Source organism: Aythya marila (assembly GCF_965140915.1).
Source record: "Aythya marila genome assembly, chromosome: 2".
NCBI lineage: Eukaryota > Metazoa > Chordata > Aves > Anseriformes > Anatidae > Aythya > Aythya marila.
The window spans coordinates 21,586,828-21,605,500 of record NC_139043.1 but is presented as its reverse complement, the minus strand read 5'-3'; the positions used below and the strand labels follow the sequence as shown (position 1 = coordinate 21,605,500).

Genomic DNA, 18,673 nt, shown 5'->3' with positions numbered 1-18,673 from the left:
CAAGTCATATGTGCTTTCTGAAATAGGGAATTTCAGTTTTTAAATCCTTCCTTTGATGCTTTCCATACTTGTGCACAGAAGCTTTTGAAATTTGATAAGCAACGATATATAAATATTTTCATTAAAATTCTGTATTATTTTCCTTCTTGTTATTTGTTTGCTCAAAATCATTGATTTTGGATAAACAATTTATTTTTACTATAACTAGTTCTGTCTTTAATTGATTTAGTTAATTAAGAACTTATTAGCAAGGATAAGTATCTCACTGTTTTTGCTCTAGTATTATATTTTTTATTTGTGAAAGTACAATTTCTTTTGCTACCACATTACCCATTCACCCAAATGATGAGAAATTTCTGAAGATCCGTATAATCCTTTCTGGATTTGAATTAACTAAACATTTTGTGTCATTTACAAGTTTTGCCATTCAATGTTTTGCCCATGTTTCCCAATCACTTATTATAAATATATTAAGCATGACTTATTGCAGAGTGTTCATAAACACCCCACTGATTTCTTTTTCCCATGACAAAGAATGCTTGCTCTTTGTTTTTCTCTCCCGTGTTTTGATCCATGGAGCTATTTGTTCTTTAGCCTCTAACTATTTCATACGTTTGGTCGTTCTGTGAAAATTTTTTCAGTAGCCTTTTTCAAATGTGTTTGCTATGTTAATGTGTATATATATATATATATATATTAACCATTCTTGTGATGACGTGTTCCAGGAATTAAAATAAATTAGTTAAAACATAATTTCCTTTTCATAAGCTTTCTATTGTTCTCTTTTTAATTATATTTTCTGTCAGTGTTCCAATATATATTTTGGGTTTACTAGTGTGCAGTTTCTGAATCACTACAAGATACTTTGTTAAAATGTCAGCTATTTTCAAAGCATTAAGTACAATCTCTGTGTTTAATTAGAAATACTGTGCTTTCAAAATTGTTTCATCATCAAATTCTTTCAGAGTGCAATGTCTTCCTCTAATATTTAAACTTTGTCTAGCACCTTTTGGCCCCCAAAATCTCTGAATGATTTTTAACACAAATTTTGTCTACACACAGAAACTTAACCAATGGAACTGAATCAATTTATATATTAATTGCATTATTTAAACCAGCAGAGTTTTTAAACTCCTATAATGACTGACACACCCATCTATCTCAACTAGGCTCTTTTTCAAGTATGGTCTGAAATCAAATTTCTGAATAAATTTTAAGATAGTTGGTCTTATGTATGGTAGGTGAGCACACCATTACATTTGATATTCATTCATAACTTTCACAGGCTGTTCTCCTTTACTTGCTCTAGTTTCCAACCATAAACAGCTACACTGTTATTACAAAAATTAACATTTTCCCCAGCTTACTTCATTATTGATATTATCAATGTACATTTCTTTTATACCTTCCCTTTTTCACAAATAGATTCTCAACACCTTATAAAATTGAATGGCTTTTATTTCCAAATTATTTTCAGGAACATAAGGTGATGCTTTTATGAGAACTATTTTCTCCTGTCGTGTTCTACAACATTTTTTGTTGTTGTTGTTACAAAATTTACCTATCCAATATGGGAATATTCCTATAAAGTGAAAAGTAGCGGTACTCTGAAAATAATGTAATGACTTATCAGCTCCACTATCACAGGGGAAGGTCACCTACCATGAAATGCTGCAGAAATTACTTAGAATGAGCCCCAATCTCATCATGAGATCACCTTTTACACTTCAGAGTAGCTGAATGCCAGATGATAACTATATCCCAAGGAAGGAGAAATTGTTAAAAAGATAACAGCTTAAATTCTGTTTGTCCCCCTGCCCTCTCTTCTCTTAACGTTCCTAATATACCTTGCTAGAACAAGCTGTTGAGACAACAGACTTATGTATAGGACTTGCATATTGCTTTTGGCTTTCTGGGATTTTCTGAGTTATCAGTGAGGTGTTCAAGGGTGAGTAAACAGAATTTAGTTATGTTTAGATTTAGTTATGTTTAGATTGAACAACACAGTGTTTATGCACTTTTAGTGTGTTGAGTTCATCCAGGCACATATGTCTATGATTTTTTTTTACTGCTGCAGGAATAGGATAGAAAATGCTTTCAAAAGACATAGTGTAGAATGTATTGCATGTCGTCTGGAAAGAACTAGAAGATATCTCTGTTTGGTACGTCTGAAACAGCTGGGGTTTTGTGCTGTTATCACAAGATAAATGACTCATATTAAGCCTCTGACTATATAGTTTAGCAGTCAGAGAAGAAAAATGTGTCATGAACACAGGCTGAAACTATATATGAAAATATAAAAATTTTGGTGTGAACATTTAGAAATCTGTACATGAAAACTGTTGATTCTATATATCTGAAAATAAACCGGTTTGAGATGCCATTGTGTATTGTCCTATTTAATCCTCTTCAGAAACAAAAGTATAATTCAAACTGCAGTGTTGAAGGATGCACACATGTTAGGAGATGAATATCACCCTTATGTGAGATTGGTTTAGCATTCAGTGTGCTTTTTGTTATAACAGACTAATTGGACTCTGTAAAATAATTATTTTCCTTATGGGATATTTCGGACTGTACTGCTGTTTAAGTAGCCTGACATTTTGTTGCACTGCTAGGCTTGGATAGATTGATGGATAGACCTGTCCCACAGCCTGTAGCCTGTGCAATTGGCTTCTCTTCACAGCATGCAGACTGGCTGTATCAAGAAGCTAACTCTGCTATAATGTTCTAATTATACAGAAGCACATACAAAATGCTTAAAGCTTAAAGTTACCATTAAAATTACCATTAAATTCAATGGTACTGTTCATGTGAGTTAGAGTACATGTTTAAAATCAACTGTTAGTTTAAGTTCCCTTCCCTGTAGCATGTAATAGTTTTCTAAAATAAAGAAGCTTTGCTACCTTGTCAACATGTGTCATGCAGCCTTACAAAATGCACACTTAAGTAATATTAAAAAACCTTTTGATTTTCAGTATATTTCTACAGTAACTTGCTTACGTGAGTACTACAATCTCTATAGAGGAGACTGCTTCCATTACTAGTTGTGTAGCACACACAGTCTTTGCTTGACATTTAGTTTTATTTCAAGGACTTGAGTTCAAAAGGGCTCTTTATCAAGGGAATAGTGTTCCAATCTAAATTCCATTAGGGTTGGTGGAAATATCTCTATCTTCTTTGTTAGAAGAGTGGTAGAGAACATAAAGATTAATTTTAACCTCATCATTGGTGGAAATCTGGTCCAAGTTATCAGCAAGGAAAAGATATTGGGTGTAGTCAGTTTGGCCACACTGAGAACAGGTGCTGGTGCCAAAAAAAGCATTAGGACAAGCGGTTCCCTGTGGCTGTGTCAGGAACCTGGCACAGAGTGATGCTCCTGCCAGCACCCCAGGAAGCCTAGGCACCCAGAAGTTCCAGCACCTCACCAATTATCTGCTTCTTACAGCTATATCACAAAGCATCACTGTAAGATTACTAAAGCAAATAGTATAAGCACATCTGTATGTTTATCTTTGGTGAACTTGTTATCCAAAATCATTTAACAAAACTGCAATGTAAACATACTAAGTATTACTTATTGTGAGCTGCAAGTACTGCTTTGAGTGAGGAAAAAAATAGGAAGACAAATTCTAGTTTCTGGCACAAATATATGCAAATATTAACTAGAAATTTGCAGAGTGATTTCTAACATGGTCAGGGCAAATGGGATTGTTCTATTAAGTTTATTATTTGATTACTTGCCTAGTCCTAATGTTTGAAGAAACTCCAGGTATATGCTTCATGTAATTCCGTTTGCATACTTCAAAATCTTGAGGCCAAAAAGGACAATTAAACAATTGTGGCCTGACTTGTTGTCTAACGCAGGACACCAGACTTACAGTTTTGATATGTTTCATGAATACTCTTTATATAAGGCAATGTGTAAGAATACCATAAGCAAGCCATGCAATTTGGGAACTTGCAAAATATTAAGGTGCACAATAAACTTATGGATGGGAACTGAATCATTGCAGTCCAGTGTTTGGAATGCCTACATGTGGCTTGTGACCAGGATAAATTTTGTCTTAGTCATATCATTGCATTGTTATGCATTACAGCATCTTGTGTGCCATCCAAAACATCTTGTACTTGCCCTGTCAAAAACAAAAGCTATGATTAAATGGACTCCTGGCACTTTCTCCATCCTGAACTTTCCTCTCTTCCTTTGATTTTCTTTTCTGCCCAGCTTCCAGTTCAGAAAGCAATGTACGCAATAGACTGCAGTGAAAATGCAGTTAAAAACAAGGTCAGTGAGACTGATCCCAGAGACAACCACTGGTCTTCATATCTGTCTCCTTGTTAACAGTGTACTGAACTGACATTTTCCTGGAGTTATACACCTTATCTTGACAGTGCAGCAGCGAGCAAAGTAATATGTGCTAAAATAAATGGGGATGCCAAGTAAAATTCTCCTCCAGTGAACAGGAACTGCAGTGAACCTTCCCTCCAATGGACACAATGTTTTTGTTTTCCTCTAAAAAATACACTTCTTGTGCAACTATGTATCAACTGAGGGACTGCTAAAAGTATCAGAAATTTCCTAGCAGGTAAGTTACTGTTTCCAAGTATCCTTTCCAAGCAAAAGACTATAGGGAAATGATTCACTGTGTATCGTCAGAATCTGGCACTGAGCTTGGTACAGAAAAAAACCTTATCGACGTTTTAAAAATAAGCAATATTTTATATAACCAACCAACAACAACAGGAAACAAAACACACAGCTACTTAGACATCAACATTCTACATGGTTTAACATGTAACAATAAAGAGTTATGTCTGCACTTGTACCTGTGTGTAGTTTTCTTCATCAGGATTAGATGAATACAGAGTGGTCAAGCAGTAAAACATGATTGGATTTGGTAAGTTTCTTAGTGGGCAGGTGTTCATCTTCAAAAAATAGTCTGTTAGCGCATGCTGTCAGTTTTGTTATAGAATGTGAAGAAACTGGACTACACTGGCTGCTTCAGATTTTACAATGTTGTCAGTGACAACAAGTAGCAGGTTTTAACACTTTACTTTTCTTAAATTACAAAATTAATGTGTTTACAGTGGTCTTTTATAGAATCACTCTCTGTGTTAGCTAGTAGATAAATAACTACGGTGCATTTCCTAAGTACATTCTATAGTAAGTTCAGAAAATAATTAAGTCGCATTACTTTGCAGCTTTTTCTATTTTAAATAGAAAATGTAACTCTAGTGAACGTCCTACATATCATAACATTTTTCTATAGCAACATCTTTGCATATACTCATCAGTTCTTACGCAGTGTTTTCTAATACTGCTGGTACTCTCACTGTTTAGATATAGATAGTGGTATGACTTGAATATATATCAGGGCAAGTTATTTGATAGTGACTCATAACTAAATTTAGAAGTATTTTACATCTTTAAAACTCAGGAAGTGAGTTGCAGTGGCAATTAACTGAATGCAAACCTTGATCACACAGCAGTACATGAACAACCGTGCGATATATAAAAGTTGAAATGTGCCCAAACAGCAGATGCCTGTACCAATGTCTGGAGATTGTTCTATTTGGACAAAAGTAGCATATATCTAAAAAAAAAAAAGAACTTGCTATAAGGCTGTCAGAAGACAAGTTCTGCATCAGAGAAGTGTTGGGCAGATAGGCTCCTCTATGAAATTAATAGTCAGACCTTTGCAGAAGGCATCTTTGGAAGGAGGTCTGAAATAGAAATAGATGAATAATCCCCTGGACGTGCCTGTTTTTCTTGATCCAGTTTGGTGAAGCTGGTGTACAGTCCCCAGCAACTCCTTCCCAGCTCTTCCCTTGCACGGGATCTAATTACAAGGTGAGGAAGATGAGTGACATGATCCAACAGGGAACTTTTCTGCAGTGAGGTAGTTTTCAGTTGGATCAGCTGATTGTGCAGCCACAAATGAATTGGATCAAATTCCAAATCTAAAGCAAGAAATGTGATGGCAGCACATAGCCGTGGGCATGGGGAGTGCAGTGTTGCTGCAGTCTGTATCAGCTGTAGTTACCCTGAAATTAGATGCAATTTGACACTGTACCCTTGGACAAGATTCCTTACTTTTAGATAGCTAGCTTGGGCAGCACGAGTCCCATTTCAAATACAGTAGGAAATAATACACACATTTTGAACTACATAAAATAAGGGAAGCTTAACACACCCTTTTAATAGCATGTTCCTTACAGTACTTACACATAAAGTGGTAAAGCTGGTTTCCATAACCATCTCTGTCTGAGAGGGCAAAACCCACGCTTCATGGGAGAGTGCTCTAACCATCGTCCAGTGTTGTGCAATAGGAGTGCTAGAGCCATGGGATGGGGAGAAGAGGGAGATTCTTTGTAGTATTGAGCATTCAGAGGAGTCTTGTACTTTACGCTGTGTCCAACAGAAAAAAATAATAATTACAGAAAAAAAAATACTAGCCATAATTATAAAGCCTTAAGATGCTCCCTGAGTATGGGCTACCTTTTTCATAATGTTGAATGGGATGTTGCCTGGGAAGTAATGCTGGGCTGGAATCCACTCAGGCTGAAGAGGGTCTAAAAGCCAAATTCCCCACATCTTGTGTTTGCTCTTACTAAAGAAAAGAAAAAAAAGGTATAAAGGCTCTGACTGTTTTAAAAAGGATTCTTACAATTCATTTTGAAACCCATCAGAAGGAAGGGATGAAAAAGGAGGGGATAAAGCAGGCTCCGAGAACATCTGCCATATGTCTTTTGTGAACATAGTGGGGGATGATGAATAGCGAGGAGGTAAAGCGTCCTCTGGGAATACCTAGCAGATGTCATTAAATTGAGGCAGAATCTAAAAAGAGAATACTAGATTCCTTAAAAGGAGTCTGTCCTGAGCAGTAGATCAATGCTGACCTGCATCAGGCTTTGTGGATAGCGAAAGGAACTGAACTTGAGGTCCTGGAAAAATGAAAACAAGTAGCGCCTGATGAATGTAAAACCCTATGGGAAAAGGCTTGGTGTGGAGTTTTCATCTAATGTGGCAAAAGCCTGCCTAATGCATGCAATTACATTCATTATTGAGCATAGTTAGGGCTATTGATTTCGTCTAGTGTTTCTGTGCTGCGAACATTAGCCGTACCTTTGCCATTTTTTGTCACGTGACAATATTAGAATCATCGAATGGTTTGGGTTGGAAGGGAAATTAAAGATCACCCAGCCCCAACCCCCTGCCATGGGCAGGGACACCTCCCACCAGACCAGGTTGCCCAAAGCCCCATCCAGCCTGGCCTTGAGCACCTCCAGGGATGGGGCATCCACAGCTTCTCTGGGCAGCCTGTGCCAGGGCCTCACCACCCCCTGAGTGAAGAATTTCCTCATAACATTGAGTCTAAATCTAACCTCTTTTAGTTCAAGATTATTCCTCCTTTTCCTATCATTATCTACCCGAGTAAAGAGTCCTTCTTCATTCTTTTTATAAGACCCCATTAAGCACTGGAAGGCCGCTATAAGGTCTCCCAGAGCCTTCTTTTCTCCAACACCCCCACCTCCCTCAGCCTGTCTTTAGGGAGAGCTGCTCCAGCCCACCTCAGCGCCCCCCACATCCCCTCCATCACTTTCTGATGCCTCCAGCTCGGCCGTCAGCCCTTTTCTTTTTCGACCTCAGCCTGCTCCCCAGTCACCCCCGAGCCCTTAAACCACCGCCAGCCCGGGACAACGAGCTCCCTGCGAGCCCCTTGGGGCCACCCCTTGGCGTGTGACGGGGCCCCGGGGCCGGGCCGGGCTCGGCGGGGCGGGGCGGGGGGAGCCCGGGGCCGGGCGGTGGCGGCGGCGGCGGGGCCGGCCCCGCTTTCCCGGCGTGCTGAGCGGGGAGGGAGCGGGGCCGGGCCTGCGGGGAGGAGGCGGCGGCGGCCGGGGCGACCCAGGGCGGGACGAGGAGGAGGAGGAGGAGGAGGAGGAGGAAGGAGCCGCGGGCCCGTGGCTCGGTCGCCGCGCCCCGCCATGCCGCTCTTCGCCACCAACCCCTTCGACCAGGATGTGGGTGAGTGGCGGCCCCGGGAGCCCCCTCCCCGCCGGGGCTCTCCCCTCCTGCTTCCTCTCCGCCTCCCCGGCCCTCCCGCTGCGGCCTGGCCCCGGTGGCTGCGGGCCCTGCCCGGCCTCGGGAGGTTCCTGGGGGGGGTGCGGGGCCGAGGCTGGAGCTCGCCCTGCCCCGGGTTGGGCTCCGCTGCCTGAACACGAAGCCCCCTCTGGGTGGGTGCAGCCTGGGCTGTGGGCAGGTCTCAGCCCCACCTGGCTGGTTTCAGGGCCAGGCTGCACGGTTTGGGGGGGGGGGTGGGGGGGTGAAATCCCGCTGCCTGCTCGTGTGGCCCAACCCGAGGCAAAACAACACACGTAGGCAGCCCGAAAATTGGCACGGCTGGTTGTGTAAGAAGGCTCCGCTCGTACCTGCTGCTGCCATCGGTGTAATTCCGAGTGATACAGCAGGATACGGGCTGACTTCTTCTCCTATTTGGACCAGCACCCAGCTCCCCTGTTACCTCCCCACAGCAGAGTGACACGGCCGATGTTTCTGGGAACACCTCTCTTCATTAACCTTACATTTGCTGCCCCTCTCAGCTACAAATGCACCGTTTGTTTCTGACGGTTTACCCAACTGCAGAAGCCAGGGCTCTGATTCGGTTACTTCAGGCCTTCAAAAAAAAAAAAAAAAAAAAACCAACTCAAAACTGCTTGGAAAGTAGGTATTTTTCTCTGGGGGAAGGGGTTAGCGCATAAACAAGCGAGTGTTACCCGGACTCGGTGTGTGTGTTATCAGGATTCGTTAATCTGTTGCATCTTAATGAGGCGTAGCTCCGTTTCTTCCCATGTTGAATAATTAAGTGTGCCACGGTCTTTTCTGGTGAAGGCTGCCCTTTAATTTGTAATTTTCTTGATGGCAAAGCCAACAATTCTATATTCTGAAGAGCAGTAAATATCTTTTCCTCACTGTTTCACTGTCCTGTAGCATAATTTGGCAGCTGAAAACAAAGAAGACATTGCACTGCTTGCCAATTTTCTGTGGACTGTTAGAGGACTGAAACATCGGCGATATCTGTGAGAATTATTTGAACTAATAAGATTAAAAACTGATAGCCGAGGTTCTGGAAAGTGCTTGTTTTCTTCTTAAGGCAGCTGTCTAGCAGTGGTGAAGATCAGGCTGCTTGAGGGAGTTTACAGAGAGCTGAGGCTGATAGATACGTTTGTCAGCACTGTAGGTTTAACAATGTGGAGTAGTAGTGCCCAACTGGTACTTCAGTGGGCTATTTGCTATTTTTGAGGACAGGGGATGCCACCAACACCTTACCTGCTGTGACAGCCTAGTACAGACTCCAGTAGATATTTTTCAAAAGCTTTATTCTGTGTATTGTATGAACACTAGTAAATAACCGCTTACTTTCAAATTGTTCTTGGAAAAGCAGGTAGAAGGCTATGGGCTGCTTTTCCCCAGGCAATAAATCCAGCTTCTTTGTGTGGGCCCCCTTTCATAGTGCCCTGAGGGAGAGCAAAGAAGCAGCAGACAGTGGAGTTGGTGGCAGAGCTACTTGCTGCCTTTATCCATCGCTTAACTGGATTTGTGCCATGGAGGCAGCAATGGTGAAGTCTCCAGGAAAGTGTCCCCAGGCCCTTCTTCCCCGAGGCCTCTTGGGAATGCGCTATTATCTGGATGAACTTCTTGGCAGGCTTCGTAAGATAACGTCAGCTGGAGAGTAAGCTCTCGTGTTCTCGGGAAACTTCCCAAAGTTGTCAAGCAGTAGTGTTACTTTACAGTTCTTTTCTCAGAAGGAAAGTTGAGTGCTCTGCTTTTGCTCCTGCTCAGCAAGAACGTTTTATTTTGAAAATCAGATTCCCGAAGTAGGAAAGCAGTCAAAAGCTGGTCTTAGTTTCATACAAAGCTGGGCATCGGTCTAGTTGATAGTGTTGCTGGGGTAGCTGTGAATTCTTGCCTCCTGGACAGCTAATTAGTGCTGTGTAATGGTTGGAAATGACTTCGGAATCATTTTGGATGATGGATTGCAGTGAATGCATCTGGGACTAACTTGTTTGCCATTATTTTGAGGAGCATAAGCGTCTCTAAGCTCAGGAGGAGAAATTTCTCAGTTTTTCTCTCTGGTCATTAGCATCTGCCTAATCCTGTTAGCGTGCTCATGCTGTGCAGCTTGGTCATCTGGAATAGTGTACCACTTGGAGTCAGCTTTGTACACAGATTTTGAGGGGTGCACTTCTTTAGTCAAAACAATGTTAATGACTACTGTTAAACATTTTAAAATATTAGTTTAAGCTGCCTCTAGATTTCAGGAGATAGGTCATTGTCATCCTCAAGGAGTCCCAATACTTCTGTTTTCTCAATCCTCTTTTTACCGTATTTAGGAATATTTCAACATGAAGGGATGCTAATCAATGGTGACGTAAGTTGGTGTGGGTTTTCACAATCAGCTGTGGAAAACTTTGACAGTGTGTCCATGTAAGGAACATAATGCTGAAATACGAAATAAGAAAATCCTTCAAGATACTGAACTGTTGAGGATATAGTTAAGAGTTAAGATATAGTTAATTCTCCAAATGATGGTTTCGAATTGATGATGTACTTGTAGTTTAACATGAAGTCCATTTCTGCCATGTTTCATAACCTCAGTCATAACATCTTTTGCAGAGAATTGTTCCTGAGAAGTGGGGGTTTATCTGTAAGTTTGCAGGCAAGGTAACGATGTAACGTGCTTGATGAACCAAAAGACTGTCTGCTAGTCTGTCATGCCAGGCTCATTGGTAAGGTAGCAGTGGTTAGGCTGGGTGTGATGAAGAACTCACTGCTGAAGCAGTTCTCAAGTGTTATTTAGATGCTGTCTTGAGAATACAGCCGGTAACGCTGGACTTAATGCTGTGCATATTTAACTCTAACTTGGCATTAAGCATTGTAAACTTAATCTATGTTGTAAGCAGAGAATTGGAAGAGTTTTTTACTCTGTGGCATAAACTTACTATTTCAATATATTTCTGAAATTTTATAGGCTATAATAAATACAAATTCTGGTATGAGTTGTTAAAAATCACCCAATTTAAAGGGGAGATGTTTACTTTTAATTTTGAAAGGAATTAAAATAAAAACTTTTTGAAGTTGATCCGTCATTCAGCAATGTCCAGAATGCCAAATGATGCAACTCTTCTGAATGATTTTTCTCCCTTACCCACAGCAAGGAATGGAGGCATGTCCTGCATTTGCTTTGCATGTCATTCTTGTTCGCCTTGTAGCTGGTGTACTGGTTTGAGGCATCACAGGAGTGGGAACAAAGGAAGGATTCAGGCTTAATATTTACACCAATAGAAAATTAAGCAGGTAGTTTAGTAATGTACTGTCAAACTGATGTCATTGTTTTTCCTACATTTTCATCAACTATGGTATTTATTGACCATTTTACTATTACAACTCTTAGAAATGTAATAATATGCATGGATTGCGTATGACTGTGTTCAGTCATATGTAGGTACAGTAAGTAAGTTAAATTACCACTGCATACAGTTTCTTACATTAGGGTGTAAGAACTGCTTTGACCTCAAGTCGCATTGTGCAATTTCTCATAATAAAATACTGTTGTTCTTTAATCTGGATAGTCTTTAGATTTATCCCATTTCGTAGTCTTCAAAACCACCCAACTGTGCCTTTCTGTAAGCTGGGCTTTTCTGTTTGCCAAAAGGAGGGCAAATTGTTGCCGAGGAGACTCTTGACCCTGAAGAATTCTGGAGAATGCAGAGTGAGGCAACTTACCTCTGGCTGCAAGGAAGGATGACTTTCCAAGGAGTGGTTCAGATTGTCAGGAGACTGGCACTTGTTCTGCTCAAGTTGGCCTACTGCTTTTCTCAGCATTGTTTTAGGGAGAAGGATATTAACTGTGAGCTAAGCAGAAAATGTGTGGGAAAGGAGGTGTAGCCAGCCCCTCTCCAGTTATTTATAAATGTTTCTAAAGAACAAGGATTTCTCACTTTGGTGTACATTCTCAATGAAAAATGGCAATGCTGACAGGCTCCAGATGAGTGAAATAAATATTTCTTCTGTAGAATAGCCAAAATTTTTTTTTTTAGTGTCACACTTTTTGCAAATGAATCACCAGACTCTGAGTTGAGCTAGGCAAATTTGAAGCCAACAACTCACATTCCCTAGGCAAAGGAGTTGTTGTAGCTGTACTTTACTGGCAATTCTTTTTATTTCCTCCCAGGGAAGAGCTGTCACTTTAAGTGCTTCCCTTCATTTCAGGTGTGGCAACATACATTATAACATCAACATGCAAATAATCAAAGTAGTATGTAAAATCTGTTCCTCTAGCTGATAAAAATAACACTATATATTTGCTGTGGATAGTAATGTCTCGTGCTGATCTTTCTGAAATGCCACTTCTACTATGGCTTGATTTGTGGGGCTCTGCAAATAGTTCCTGGCACCATTTGTTTGTGTTACTTCCCTGTGATGCACCCTGGTTGTGGAGTCGTCGCCATCGTTACCATCTCTCTCTGATGTGCTCACCTTCCTGCTCTGTTGTGGTAGTTCTGGGTGAAAGGTTGTTTAAGTTCTGTGGATTTGTTATGGTTTGCATAAAATCTCTATTTTTGCCCAGCTTGTCTTACTTTGTTTTCAGCGTTCTTACCAGATCTTTAATCCTTCTGTCTTCGTTCTGTGCAGCTCGCTGAGCTGAGTGGTGTTTGTGTTGATGAGGCTGCCTCAGACATGGTGAGATTATACAATCATAAAATCATTCAGGTTGGAAAAGACCTCCAGGATTGTCAAGTCCAGCCTAGCACTGCCAAGACTGCCACTAAACCATGTCCCTAAGCACCACACCTACATGTCTTCTGAATAATTCCAGGGATGGTGACTCAACAACCTCACGGGGCAGCCTGCTCCAATGCCTCATCAACTTCTCAGTGACGAAATGTTTCCTCATATCCAGCCTAAACCTCACATGGCACAACATGGCATTTCCTTTTGATAGTTGTCTGGGAGAAGAGACTGACCCCTGCTCTGTTACAACCTCATTTGCAGCAGGTGTAGAGAGCCGTAAGATCTCCCCTGAGCCTCCTTTTTTCCAGGCTAAATAACCCCAGTTCCCTCAACCACTCCTCACAGAACTTGTGTTCCAGACCCCTCACCAGCTTTGTAGCCCTTCTCTGGACACATTTGAGCACCTCCATGTCCTCCTTGTAGCGAGGGGCCCAAAGCTGAAAACAGCACTCGAGGTGCAGCCTCACCAGAGCAGAGCACAGGGGGATGATCACCTCCCTGCTCCTGCTGGCTGCACTATTCCTGGTACAAGCCAGGATGCTGGACACACTGCTGGCTCATATTCAGCTGGCTGTTGACCAGTACCTTCAGGTCCTTTTCTGTCAAAAGCCTTGCTGTAGTGTAGGTAGGGAACATCCACAGCCTTTCCCTCATCTACTAAGCGTGCCACCTTGTCATAGAAGGACAGGTTCCTCGTCCAGTTTGTCAAGCAGGACCTGCCTTTCGTAAACCCGTGCTGACTGTGCCTGATCACCTGGTTGTCCCGCAAGTGCTGCGTGATGGCACTCAGGATAATCTGCTCCACAAGCTTCCCCAGCACTGAGGTCAGCCTGACAGGCCCGTAGTTCCCTGGGTCCTCCTTCCAGCCCTTCTTGTATATGGCTGTCACGTTTGCTAGCTACCAGTTGACTGGGACCTCCCTGATAGCCTGGACTGCTGATAAATTGCAGATGAAATATTCATCAGCAGCTGGGAGAACTCTCACAATCACTAGCCTGTGTTCTTGTTTACGAGCAAAAGTCCCAGCTGGGCACCATCCCTCAATGGCTAACTTACCATCTGGGTCAGGAAGTTGTCTTCCACACACTGTACAAACCTCCTAGACTGTTTCCTCTCCACTGGGTTGTATTTCCAGCAGGCGTCTGGTAAGTTGAAGAACACAAGAACAAGGGCTAGTGATTGCAAGGCTTCTCCCAGCTGCTTCTAGAATGTTTTGTCTGCCTCTTCAGCCAGGTTGGGTGGTCTCTAACAGACTCCCACAATGACATCTGCCTCGTCGGTCTCCTCCCTGATTCCTACACATGAACGCTCAACCTTCTTGTTGCCATTACTAAGCTCTAGTCAATCCAAAGAGGCCACCTCCCACCTCTCCTTCCTAGCCTGTCCCTTCTGAGGAGTTTGTAGCCTCCCAGTGCCGTGCTTCAGCTGTGCGAGCTATCCCACCATGTGCTGGTGATGGAGCTGTCGTAGTTTTCCTGCTGCACAACAGCTTCCAGCTCCTCCAGCTTCTTGTCCATGCTGTGTGTGTTGGTGTAGATGCACGTCAGCAATCCTGTCACCTTTCTGGGGGGTTCTTTCCAGGTGTGTTGTAGGGAAGTACAACTAATGCTTACCTTAGTCTTTTTCTGTGTTTTCCTAGGCTTCTCTTTCTTTAGTTGTATTGTATATTAGAGACTGAATTTGGGGCAAGATGGAATTGGTCTTACTTGGTGTGATAGGTTGTATGAGGACAGATGAAATGCAAAGGGAGAAGACTACTGATTTCACGCCCAGTGTCTTTCCAACTGGCTGAAAATTGTGATGGTACTTTTGTATGTGTTTCTTTTGTTTTATTAGAAGCTATGTAGAAAGGCATTCTTATATTATGCAGAATTTTGGTTATTGTCCAAAGAAGCCATAGGTCTAAGTATCCCTTTCCTCTGAAACAGCAACTTTTGCCACTTTTTAGAGGTGAAAGTTGAGAGCTTGCAATGGAGACAGATAAAGAAAGCAATGCTGTAAAATTTAGAAACTAACAATTAAAATCTGAGGCAACAAAGGATGGTGCAGTGTTGCAGAGGTTGAAGTTGGTACATTAATTTGTAGGCCTTGCTTATGCTAGAAAAAAAAAACAAAAAACAAAACACACAAAACCTTGAGCGTTTCCGTCATTAGTGAGACAACTTTGTGGGAGAGAGCTGTGCTGGAAAACTAGAGACAAAGCCTGGTAAGGCATGCCTCTGTGTCTTGTAGTTCTGTTTTCCTTTGCATTTGAAATAGCATGAATAAGTCTAAAAGAGCACTGATTCCATGCAGGAGCCAGTGCTGCCTTTAAAAGTTGTTTAGTAAAGCCTGAAATGTTCCCTGATCTCGTGTTGGTACTCAGCAAGCCAAATAAGATTTTGTAGCAGTGATGAGGTGCACTCAGGGAGTCGGAGGTAAACATTAATATTGCTGTAACAGAATTATTTTTGATCAGAGATGGAGGATGAAGAACATTTCAAAGTTTAACTTGAGGTTATCTTCTGTCTCCTGTATTAAGCTACCTTAAGACTTGAGATCTGTGTTTTCACCTCCATTTTAGTCCATTTTGGTGCTAAGATAGTGACGTGCCAGCTGTACCTGAAGACGGGTGGGGTGCCAGCTGTTAGTCAGAGTAAGGAAATGCTGAATGAACGAACGTGAAGGATTTTTTGGCTGCAAATGCCTGCCTCGTGTTGGAGGAGAGAGTGTTCGTGGATTTAAAGTGATGATAATGTAAGTAATTTAACTTAAGTAGCCCTGAGTTGTAATTTTGCCTACAAAACACTGATGCAACATAGCAATTTCGTCAAAGCGTCTCTGTTGCTCCTGCTGCCAGCGTGGTGAAAGGTGATAGCTGCTCGCTAATGCTCTGACAGAGGCACTGGCCTTTTTTGTGGGCAGTCCCTGTCAGCTACTGTACTGCTAACGCTCACGCTGTGCCAGTAACTTCTGACTGCCCTCCTTGGAGTCAGAATTTAACTGAACCTTTAGAGGCAGAAAACTTTGCTCATGTCCTACGATTGATTTTTATCCAAGGGAAGTAAGAGGTGCTTATTACTAGAGAAGACAGAGAGCACACAGAAACCGGGTTTCAGACTGAAATAAGGTAAGAAACTACTCAGTGTTTGGTGATGGAGGAAATGTCTGTCTAATACCAGGAGGTGGGGAGGACTTGCAAGCAAATGGCAGTTTTTAGACAGGACTAAGTTCAACTTTCAAGAAGAAATGTAGCTGTGGTAGAACACTTGTAATTGTATTCATGGGTAAAGCTGCAAGATATTCCATTTGAGAATTAAAGTGAAGGTTGTAATTGGTGAGGTGGATGTGGATTAGGGTTTTCATTAACCACCATCTTATCTCTAGTTTTAGCCAAGCTATTTAAATTGGCATAAAACACGGTTTGGTGGTATTTGACCATCTAAGGAACCTGAAGGTGCACAAATCCCTGGGACCTGACGAGATACATCTGTAGGTCCTAAAGGAACTGGTGGATGTAGCTGTTAAGCCACTGCCCATCATATTGGAGAAGTCGTGGCAGTCTGGTGAAGTTCCCACTGACTGGAAGAGGGGAAGCGTAATCCCCATTTTCAAAAAGGGGAAAAAAGGGGGACCTGGGGAACTCCAGGCCAGTCAGTCTCACCTCTGTGCCCAGCAAGATCATGGAACAGATCCTCCTAGAAGCTTTGCTAAGGCACATGGAAAACAAGGAGGGGACTGGTGACAGCCAACACGGCTTCACTAAGGGCAGACCATGCCTGACAGATCTGGTGGCCTTCTGCGATGGGGTTACAGCACTGGCGGATAGGGGAAGGGAGACTGACATCATCTACCTGGACTTGTGCAAAGCATTTGACACTGTCCCACGTGATATCCTTGTCTCTAAGTTGGAGAGATATGGACTTGATGGGTGGACCGCTTGGTGGGCAAGGAATTGGCTGGGTGGTTGCATTCAAACAATTACAGTCAGTGGCTCGATGCCCAGGTGGAGGTCAGTAATGAGTGGTGCTCCTCAGGGGTTGGGACTGGGACCAGCGCTGTACAGCATCTTTGTCAGTGTGGTGGACAGTGGGATCGACTGCACCCTCAGCACGTTTGCCAATGGCACCAAGCTGTGTGGTGGGGTTGACACGCAGGAGGGAAGGGATGGCATCCAGAGGGAGCTGGGCAGGCCTGAGAGGTGGGCCTGTGCGAACCTCATGGGGTTCAACAAGGCCAAGTGCAAGGCTCTGCACCTGGGCTGGGGCAATCCCCGGCTCAAATACAGGCTGGGTGGAGAATGGATTGAGAGCAGCCCTGAGGAGAAGGACCTGGGGGTGTTGGTTGATGAGAAGCTCAACGTGAGCTGGCAATGTGTGCTTGCAGCCCAGAAAGCCAACTGTGTCCTGGGCTGCATCAGAAGCAGTGTGGCCAGGGAGAGGGAGGGGATTCTGCCCCTCTGCTCTGCTCTTGTGAGACCCCACCTGGAGCCCTGCATTCAGCTCTCATGCCCCAGCACAAGAAAGGCATGGAGCTGTTGGAGTGAGTCCAGAAGAAGCCATGAGGATTATCAAGAGGCTGGAGCACCTCTCTGGTGAAGACAGGCTGAGGGAGCTGGGGGTGTTCAGCCTGTGGAATAGAAGGCTCCAGGGAGACCTTACAGCATCCATTTCTTTACATCTTAGTTTGCCACGCTGATTCTCTCTGATGTTGTGAAGAAAGATGAATTACATTAATCTTCATAACAGACAGTACTTCTGGCAACAAGGAAAGAGCCCCAAATTTCAGTTCCATGGGATTTCTCAGCCCTCTGACTGTTGAAGGATGCCCTGGCTGAAGGACAGCATGGGGCAGGGGTGAACTGTGTGGGTGTGCGAGGCTGCACGTGAGCTCTAAGCCTGGCTGCACGTTAGGGCTCTGCAGGGCGCTGTGTAGACACACTTTGAATGGAGCTGGTCCAGCTCCAGCAAAACTGGCAACGAACTTCAACAGGGGAATCCTGGAACTAAACTGCCTCCGTGCGGTTTGTCTAGCTTGGCTCCGGACTGTGCTGACCAGCTGTCTGCAGTCTGTTTTTCTCCTCGGCTTTATTTAGTATCTCATTTACTTGTATGTTATAAGGTATCCTCAAAACCAGAATTGAAATTCTCAGGTAATGGAACAATGCTCATTGATATAAACGGGGTGCAGCCTCATTGCTCTGTGGTCATGTTTTGGCATTCTTATTTCGCTTGATGTCTGGGTTCCACCATTCTGTCTTCTTTATGACTAAGATTTAAAACCCAAGAATTTCTCTGTTAGTTGTGCTAGCCCTAAGTGTGATTTAGAACATCAGCAGACCAAAAAAAAAAAAAGAAGTTGTCAGTTGATCTGCTGGTGTTTCTTAGTGCCATATGTTAGCATGTTGTCTGCTCAGGGTTTTTCTTATTTTTGTTATTTGATTTTTCTTTCTACCTACCCTCTTTATTTCTTAACTTTTCAGCAGGGACTGTTCTTGTCCTGTTCAGAAGGTTTGGAAGAAGGAGTCCCAGTGGCTTCTGTCAAATCAGCTTTAGTTTAGCAGTCTGTAGCTGAAAAGCGAAGGTGGAATATATCACCAAAGCAGAGACGAGAATGGGGAGATAAAAGTTTAGTGACTATTAATGAATTGTTGAAGCCTCCTTATTGAGGAGAAAGGAGAAAATACGTATGAAGCAAATGCAAGACACAGCAACTTAGTGTCTGACAATGGGGTAAATGCTGTTATGTCTGACTCTGCTAACAATGAATTAATACTTGGAGTATTCCTGTCGTATTAAACTTAACATTTCCAAATGCTCACTTCCCTCTCCCACCCCCCAAGTAAATCTGTTGATAGCTGATACCCTTTTGTATATATATTCTGGGTATATATTTATT

General features: G+C 42.8%; 1 protein-coding gene across 2 annotated transcripts in view; it reads left to right on the top strand.

The window, feature by feature from the left end:
- The first annotated feature begins 7,964 nt into the window (after positions 1 to 7,964).
- Positions 7,965 to 18,673, top strand: part of STAM (signal transducing adaptor molecule) — a 35,530-nt gene continuing 24,821 nt past the window's right edge. For both annotated transcript variants that reach the window (XM_082753873.1, XM_082753872.1), the window contains exon 1: positions 7,965 to 8,029. In XM_082753873.1, coding sequence (XP_082609999.1) covers positions 7,990 to 8,029 — 40 coding nt within the window. In that variant the 5' untranslated portion in view covers positions 7,965 to 7,989. The remainder of the gene's footprint in view (positions 8,030 to 18,673) is intronic.